The sequence below is a fragment of the Elephas maximus genome, chromosome 3 (assembly GCF_024166365.1).
Source record: "Elephas maximus indicus isolate mEleMax1 chromosome 3, mEleMax1 primary haplotype, whole genome shotgun sequence".
Taxonomy (NCBI): Eukaryota; Metazoa; Chordata; class Mammalia; order Proboscidea; family Elephantidae; genus Elephas; species Elephas maximus.
The window spans coordinates 141701868-141711429 of NC_064821.1; the positions used below are offsets into that span (position 1 = coordinate 141701868).

The 9562-nt window shown below is 42.5% G+C and overlaps 1 protein-coding gene across 1 annotated transcript in view; it reads right to left on the reverse strand.

The window, feature by feature from the left end:
• The window catches only part of SNX7 (sorting nexin 7), a 124601-nt gene extending 116390 nt beyond the window's left edge, over nucleotides 1-8211 (reverse strand). The window contains exon 1 of the mRNA XM_049875759.1: nucleotides 7948-8211. Coding sequence (XP_049731716.1) covers nucleotides 7948-8187 — 240 coding nt within the window. The 5' untranslated portion in view covers nucleotides 8188-8211. The remainder of the gene's footprint in view (nucleotides 1-7947) is intronic.
• Between the last annotated feature and the right edge of the window lie 1351 nt (nucleotides 8212-9562).

A 9562-nucleotide genomic window follows, 5' to 3' on the forward strand; every position in this document is an offset into this window, starting at 1 on the left:
AAGCTCAGGTAATAGCAAGTAGACTAACCTAGATCACTGCTTCTCTATGGGTGCTTTTCAAATTGCAAGGTATATACGAATCACCAGGGAATTCTGTTAAAATACAGATTCATTGGGTCTGAAGTGGGGTGTGCGACTCTACATTTCTAAGAAGCTCCCAGGTGACACTAATGCAAGTGACTCATGGAACACACTGAACAGTAAGCTTCTAGAGGGGAGAAAGTGGTGAAGAAGAAGGCAGGAGAGCCAGGATACAGGCAGCTTGGTCACCAAGGACCTTCAACGGTAAAATGTGATGGTCTAATCACAACTTGGTGCTCTGGAAACATTAATTTGCTTGGAGCTGGTAGGACTGACGGAAGACGGGAAGAACAAAGATCTAATGAGACTACTGTAATGGTTCCCAGAGGCAACCACATAACTACTCTGTGTCAGTGGGAATGGAAAGAAGACACTGATTACAGAGACATGGAGAAGGTAAGAGTGATGGGGACTTTTCAAATATATAGATGGAAATGGAAAGAGAGTGAGAGGGATAAGTAGAAGGCAATATTAAGTATTTCATCCTGGATAACCATGACAAATTCTGACATCATTTGCAGAGAACTAAATGGAAAAGAAACAGGTTTGGGAAGAGAAATATAAAAAAAAAGGAATAAAAGAAGATAGCTCAGTCTGGGAATTGAGTTGGAGAGGTAAATAAGACCATCTAATTAAAAAAAAAAAATTTTTTTCTTTTTTTAATTAAAACTGTACAGTGCTCTTACAGTTAAAGTTTACTAAGTTAAAACTTCTTAATAGTGGAAAGGCAAAAGTTCAACTGTCACACCCTCTTTACTTCTGGGACAATTAGTCATTCAGCTTGCAACAGAACATTTTAGTGACAGTACTCACAAATGTACTGGGTAGTCCCTTTCATTTAGGACCTGCAATTAAAGCGCTGTTCCTTAAGCTGACTTAAAACTTGTCTCCAGGTATTTTTGACTCAGTGGTCCTAGTTTTGCCCTTCACAATCACATAAATTTAATCCACCTAGACCACAGCAACTTCACAAAGAGTTGTTAAAAGAACTAACATAACACCCAAGTCTTTACCAAATAAATCCACTTTTATTTATTTTTCTTGCTTCCCCAACCATTCTTCACAGGCCATGATTGCCAGAATGTATTATCATATCATCAGTGAAACTCCTTTGATTATTCTCCTTCATGGATATGTGGCAAGGCTGTTGCTACTTCAGTCCTCCCCCACCCACCCACCTCCTGTGCCAATGAAAGACAGTGCTAATAGAAGCAAGCTCTTCTACAAAAACCAGACAAGATTTCAGGCACCAAATGAACACAGCATTCCAAAGAATCAATAATGAGGCACTGGCATCAGTGGATGAGATAATATCCTTTTGCCATTTTCAGAGAGAGTACGGAATGCAATGGCAAAAATGATATGGGGAATTCAGATTACAGTACAACTAAAACTCCATATGACCTTGAAAACATAGTGTCTGTTAAGATTCAATACTATGTTAATTGTGTAATCTTTCAGTCAACCGAAAACCTCTAGGAATACTTGTACATAAAATACTCGTATACCAGGTGTCACAGATTGAATTGTGTCCCCCCAAAATATGTGTCAACTTGACTAGGCTATGATTGCCAGTATTGTGCGATTGTCCACCATTGTGTCATCTGATATGATTTTCCGGTGTTATAAATCCTACCCCCACGATGTGAATGAGGCAGGATTAGAGGCAGTTACCTTAATGAGGCAGGACTCAATCTACAGGATTAGGTTGTATTTTGAGTCAATCTCTTTTCAGATATAAAAGAGAGAATCAGTAGAGAGGAGCAGGACCTTCTATCACCAAGAAAGCAGAGCTGGGAGTGAAGTGTGTCCTTTGGGCCTGGAGTCCCTGTGCTGAAATGCTCCTAGACCATGGGAAGATTGATGACAAGGACTTTCCCCCAGAACCAACAGAAAGAGAATGCTTTCCCCTGGAGCTGGTGCCCTGAATTCAGATTTCTAGGCTTCTAGACTATAAGAGAATAAATTTCTTTTTGTTAAAGCCATCCACTTGTGGTATTTCTGTTGTGGCAGCACTACATAACGAAGCCACCAGGTCTCTCCAAATTTATTCTGAAGTTTTCTTATTTTAATTTTATTGTTGACCACATACACAAACTTATAAAGAAGAACCTGAGGATTTTTCTTCTTCTTTCCACTTGACTTACCTACTCTTCCTCCCCCAGGAAAGGAAACTTTTATATAAAAGAGTACTTAAACATAGAAGAAGGAGCCCCTAGGTAGCATATTTATGCACTCAGCTACTAACCAAATAAAACCAAAGCCAAACGCAGTGCCTTCGAGTCGATTCTGACTCATGGCGACCCTATAGGACAGAGTAGAACTGCCCCAAAGAGTTTCCAAGGAGCGCCTGGTGAATTCGAACTGCCTACCCTTTGGTTAGCAGCCGTAGCACTTAACCACTACATCACCAGGGTTTCTAACCAAAAGGCTGTTGGTTCAAGTCAGCCCAGAGGCACCTCAGAAGACAGGCCTGGCAATCTACTTCTGAATGATCACAGTCACTGAAAAACTATGGAGGGCAGTGCTACTCTGACACACATGGAGTCACAGTGAATCAGAATCAACTCCACAGCAACTGGGTAACATAGAAGAGCGCTATTATGGTACAGAGTAGAGCTTGCAGTGGGAAGAATATAAATAGGCCTAGATTAGCCCTACTTTCCTTTGTTTTCTTTTAAATTACCAAAAAGGTAAGAACCCATTGAGCCAGTATCAGGGTGCAGGCCTTGTGGAAAGGGGAATATGTGGCCTATCTGCATTCCTGCATGCTAGATTTTAAGTTGGGTAATTGAGAATAAATACGATGCACACCCACACATATGTACATAGTAGCTAATGGCTTTTTGCTACTACAAGTCTCTGAACCAAACCAAAAAACCTGTTGCCGTTGAGTCGATTCCGACTCATAGCGACCCTATAGGGCAGGGTAGAAGTGCCCTACACAGTTTCCAAGGAGCGCCTGGTGGATTCGAACCGCTGACCTTTTGGTTAGCAACCGTAGCTCTTAACCACTATGCTACCGGGGTTTCCACAAGTCTCTGAGTGCCTCAATATTCCTTGTTCCTGACTCTACCCACACTTCTATAAATAGTCCTGCCTTAGACTCTCTTCATGTAAACCATTGAAGAATTCTGAGTCTTATAAAGGCCGTGACTGCTACAGACACAAAACAGAAACTAAAGAGTGACTATTCAGAGAATGAGTCTGAAAAATTAATATGACCTCCAAAGTCTTCCCCCATGTATCTGATAAAATTGTTAAACAGTACATTATGTCTCTTCCACACTATGTTGAATTTCCACATTGGCAGCAATCCGATAGACATAGGAGCTGGATGTCTAAAGAACTATAATCTATTATTCATTCAGCAATAATCTTTTCCACAAAAATGAGTGATTCTTTCAAAAGCCTTGCTCAGATAAACAGTTTCTTTGTTATACTTCTGATCTACCATTAAGACAATCACAGTGTTCCATCATTCTTAAAAAACATGCTACCTTGTATTGATCATCTTTCCTTTTTTAAAAAGTGTTTATAAACAAAATATTAAATAATTCACTATATGATTTTGCTGGAGACTGAAACTAAGGCTATTGATCAGTAACTTCCATAAATTCCTTTTTGCCCATTAATTTAAATAATAAAAAAAAAAAAGAATTTATCTACTTCTGGTTTGGGGGCATTACTTGGGTGGTGCAAACAGTTAATGTGTTCTGCTGATAAATGAAGGGCTGGAGGTTCAAATCCTCCCAGAGGAGCCTTGGAAGAATGGTCAGGCAATCTACTTCCCAAAAATCAGCCATTGAAAACCCTGGGGAGCACAGTTCTACTTTGATATGCTTAGGGTTACTGAAGGTCAGAATCGACTCAATAGCAACTGAGTTGGGTTTGCGGGGGGAGGTTTGTTAGTTTTGGGGCACTACTCCTACATTCCATGATTTCTCAAAGATCACTAGCGGTGGTACGAATGATTATATCTGCAAGGTGCTTGATTACCTTAGATGATATATGTCTCACTTTATGGTCCTAAATACCCTGAAGAGGCCAACAGTGAGAGATATTTACTGACTGCCGGATAAGCATCTCAGTGCTTTATTGTGATCTAGTCACACACCTCTGGGGCCCTGGCAGTGCAGTGGTTAGGCCTTAGGCTATTAACCAAAAGGTTAGCAGTTCCAACCCACCAGCCACTCCTTGGAATTCTATGGGGCAGTTCTATTCTGTCTTAAAGGGTCGGAATCAAGTGGACGGCAATGGGTTTGGGTTTTTTGGTTTAGTCACGTATGCTATGTTTCTTCTACACATTACAGTATATAGTAAAAATAAAGGCAATTTATTTTATTTTTAAAATACTATTCTCCCCCCAAAAGGAGGTTTTTTTTTTTTTTTTCTTTAGACGTAGAGAAACTGGCCCCAGACAAAGTTTACTTACCAAGCTATATTATCCTGGCCTAGTTGTCCTAACACTGTTCTTAACAAGGATCTTTTCTTTTTCTTTTCGTACCACTAGTTTTGCCCTTTTACCTTCCAACATCCATGAATACCTATTCTTTTAAGCCAACTCAAGAGAACATCTTCTGCATTCTCAGTGGTGTCTTGAGATGTGGCATCATTTTTCTCCTCAGTGGATTATTTGAAAACTCAGAACAATACTTTGTTTTACTTTCCATCCCTATTGTTTATATTATCATTTAGAGTTTCTGTAATATCTGCCCACCTAGACTGCAGGGTTGTTATAGCAAAAAACAAATTTCATATTTCTTTCTTTCCAAAGAGCACCCAGCACAGTGCCTTACACAAAATTATTGAACATGTTATTTGCACGTACTTGTAGGAAGAAAAGGAATAATTTGTCTGAGTTCCTACTCTAAAATGTTGATCATCAAGAGGGGCAATAGGTACACATACACAAATAATATTGAGAATAAGGGGGCTACGAATGTGAATGTAAACTGAACACACAAGTAGTGAATCTCAAAGTTCTAAAGGGTGGAAACTGTACAATTCGTAACTGTTAGATACCATCCTAGGTAGGCTGGGCAATGGTACTGTACAACTGCACAATTCATAACTGTTAGATACCATCCTAGGTAGGCTGGGCAACGGTACTGTACAACTGTACAATCCATAACTGTTAGATACCATCCTAGGTAGGCTGGGCAATGGTACTGTATGACTGTACAATTCATAACTGTTAGATACTATCCTAGGTAGGCTGGGCTATGGTACTGTACGACTGTACAATTCATAACTGTTAGATACCATTCTAGGTAGGCTGGGCAATAGTACGGTACAACTGTACAATTCATAATTGTTAGATACCATCCCAGGTAGGCTGGGCAATGGTACTATACAACTGTACAATTCGTAACTGTTAGATACCATCCTAGGTAGGCTGGGCAATGGTACTGTACAACTGTACAATTCGTAACTGTTAGATCCTAGGTAGGCTGGGCAATGGTACTGTACAACTGTACAATTCGTATCTGTTAGATACCATCCTAGGTAGGCTGGGCAATGGTACTGTACCACTGTACAATTCATAATTGTTAGCTACCATCCTAGGTAGGCTGGACAATGGTGTTGTTCTACAGAGGAACAGGCTAGAAAGGGAGTAGTACCAAGAGTAGGGCAAATGCAGGGACTTCCTTAAATTTGGCTGTTGAACTATGGTAAATGGTAAAAAAAATTCGACTTAAGGAAATGTAAGCAGGCAGCTAAATTTAAAAAATTTCCAAATGTTCTTTCCAGACTTCAACCATTATTATATCTTTACCCTAATGCATGTGGTCAGTTTCTACAGAAGAGGTTCTTAACATTTTTCGCAGTATCTAACACATGTACTTAACACAACACTAATAAGCAGGGTGGATCCCAGTTGTATGAGCCTAAAGCTTACATAATTTGAAATGTATCCTTTTAAAAAGGTACAAAATTACAAATAAAAAATTAGGCGGAAAAGCCAATATTTACTTAGAATGAAAAAAAGACATTTCAACAAATGATTGGAGCCATGGAGATCCAGATTTCTGTCTTCTGAGATAGGTTTAGGCAACTGACCAGAAAGGCTTACTAAGAAATGCTTTTTACTACAACCTCTTATTCCCTTCCCACCTAAAACATCTACAACTCCCAGCAGCTCCCAACACTCCCACAAGCCTAAGCAAATGAACAGCTCTAAAGCTTAAATTTCATTGGCTTCACCTTTTTTTTTTCACCTTAGATCTGAAAACAGGGGCTCATTAAAACAGTGATACCTATGAGGAGGCTGGGGCTTAGGGAAAGAGAAACCATATGACAACTTTAAAACAGTCCCACATGGTTCTAATACACAGTTTCTACCTCAGGCCCCCTTCCCATATTGGAAGTTTCATAAGGCATAGCCATACACTAATAATGATGGTGCAGTGGTTAAGAGTTCAGCTGCTAACCAAAAGGTGAGCAGTTCGAATCCATCAGGCACTCCTTGGAAACCCTACAGGGCAGTTCTATCCTGTCCTATAGAGTCCCTATGAGTCAGAATCCACTCAACTGGCAACGTTTTTTTTTTTTTTCTTAATAGTATTTAGGAGATGTAAAGAAGAAAGGAGTACAGTAAATAGTCAGCCGACTGTCTTTGATCTGAACATGAAGTATACTAATATATGGAATAGAAAAAGGCAATGTTAACTTTTTATAACTGAACATAAAATAACTCCATTATTTTATAATTTCAATAACTTGAGAAGTCCAATAACCTTATCAAGAACACAAAACTGATATAACTGGTCCTACTGTTTCATTTAACCCTAAGAAAAAAATGAGTTTTACGTATTCCTCTTTGGGGTCAAGGTATGCATGTTCACTATCTAACTTCAGTCAGTTCATTCTCCCAGAATAAAGTAAGGGTTTAAGTAGGTTACTTTATCTAACACCCCAAGTGTTAGGTAACTATTGCCCAGGCGTCATAGTAATTAATACAATGTATTGATTTCAAGTGTATACTAGCAGTAACTTGAGAAATTAGAATGACATTCAACCGCCCCATAAGAAAGGTATTTTTTCCAAAACCTTTAGGAAACTTAAATCACCAGTCTACATACACCAAAAGTCTAAAACACACACCCCACGAGCCAATCCCTCCCTAACTCTAACACAAGCTAAGGTGACTTTCGGTCCTAGGTTTCCTGGACATGGGGAAAATGAAAGCTGTTGTCTGTAAACTGGGTGAACGTCTGAGAAATCCTTAGCTCCGCAGTGGAGAAGCTTCCTTTTGGACACACTGAACCGTTTTCTAGTGTTGAGAGAATTCTCTCACACTTAATTCCTACTGAACGTGGAGACTCTTCTCTGGTTTTACTCAAGTCTCAAATTCACAACTAGCCGCTCTAAATCGAGAGCAATTTCCCTAAACTCGGGTTATTTTTCTCCCTAAATTCAGGGCTGGCTGGCCGCGCCCAGAAAGAAAGGAAAAAAAAGAACTGGCAGGGGAGGGCACGGCGTCGAGTCACCCGCTCCCGAGCTCGGGCACTATCCTGAGGACGTGTCCCCGTCAGAGAAGAAAGAGAAAGTGTGTGGGGGGGGGGGAACACTACAACTTTGTAGGTGGCACTAAGCCACGGCTAGTCGAGCCGAAGGTCAAAGTGCGGAGGAGGGAGCGGCTGAGATTCAGGGCCCTACCCGGACGCAGCCCCGGGTGCGGCGACAGCTCCAGGCAGGGTCAAGCATCCCGAGGAGACCCCACCCACCTCCGCTCCGAGCCTCAGCTGTTAAGTGTCTTCTCCAAAATTGGGGGCTTTTTGGAAAGCATTACTCGGGCACCGTGGAGGCAACTCTCAGAGTTGACGTGGGAACTTTGCCGGGACGCGCCGCCGCCGCCCTCACCTTACTGAACACCTCCAGGTCGTCCTCGTCCTCGTCCAGATCCAGCACCTCCCCCTGCAGCAGGGCGGAGGAGCCACTGCTGCCCGAGACTGGGGCGCCGCTCCCCGGGCTCTCCGCGCCGGCGCCCCCAGCCGGGAGGCCGGAGGAGCGCGGCTGAGATGCCCGGCGCTCGCCCTCCATCCCGAGAGTGCGCGCCGGGCTGGCCGCCGCCGCCAGCCCAGCTCCCCCGAGCGTGCCCATTGGCTCCCTCGCATCCTGCGCCTCCCGGGCCGGCCCCGCTCCAGCCCCTCGCCCGCTGCGCAGACGCGGAACTGCTGGGACAGCTCCCCGCCCGGGAAGGGCTGCCGCGGGGCCCGGGGGCATCCCTATCTGGCCTGAGGCCTGCTGGAGACCAAGGAGTGGTCGGACTCCCGCTAGGGTGGGGAAAGGGACGGTAGTGTCCTGGAGGAAAGGTGGGGCTTGAAGGTAGGAGGCGGGCGTTCTCGCGCCGACCTGGCACTGAGGCCGCAAGAGAGGCTTTCCGCCGTGGACGAGGTCTGGGAAGAAGCGAAGGGGAGAACCGTCAACTTTAGGGGATCCACAGCCGCGCTGGAGGCAGCTGACCCATCCCGCAAAGAGGAAAAATCAATACTGTATTTTCATGATTGCTTCCTTTGGTTGTGATTTTCGAGTCGGTCTTTATTAAGACTAATGCAAAAATATGACACATGAAAACCTCTGTTTTATAATTGATTGTTGACCCAGTGACCGGACTGTGGTCATTTCACTGTCAGTCCAGGGAAATTGATATTTAAGAGCTATTTTCAGCCAGTTTCAAATGTATCTCTACTTCTGGAATTCTTCCTGAAGTTAATGACCAAGACTGTTTTTAAGAGCCAAGATCAAGATGGGGCTGTACATGGCTCCGTGAAATGATCTTTGATCTTTGCGTTGCCAGTGCAAAGCTGTAATTATTTAATTATTCACTGCTTATTTAAAAAAAAAAACTATATTTTAAAAATAATGGAAAATTGAATGCAAATTGATTGTTTTGTTGTTGTTGTTAACTATCTTCAGGTTTTGTTATTACTCCCCTCAAGCCCCACTTCTTTTGTTCAGTTGCCTAGCCTGGAAAGAATGTCTAAGAAGTTTGGCTATAGCCAGGGAGGAGGCTAAGTCAAACTTGATTTCTGAAGCTTCTCCTGCCAAAATATTTAGCCCAATGTTTACAATTTTTAGCTTTTATATATATATATGTAAAATTTATCACTTAAGGAAATAGAGAATTTCTGTGTTTCTGATTACAGGACAAGGTCTTTGTAATATACTCCCTCTTAACCATTTACACAGTGGGTACACCAATGGGCTCAAGCATAACAACTATCATGAGGATTGCACAGGACCAGGTGCAATCTGTTGTACATAGGGTCGCTGTTTTCTGACTGCCTGGCATCTAACAACAACAACCAGTATTCAAATGTACCTCCCATCCATGAGCTGCTCTTTGGACACCCTATGGGGCAGTTCTACTCTGCCCTGTAGGGTCGCTATGAGTTGGTAATGGCTGCATGGCAATGGGTTTTGGGGTTAATTTCAGTACATGTATCCACCTTTCCAGTCAGGCTGGTCTTGCTAC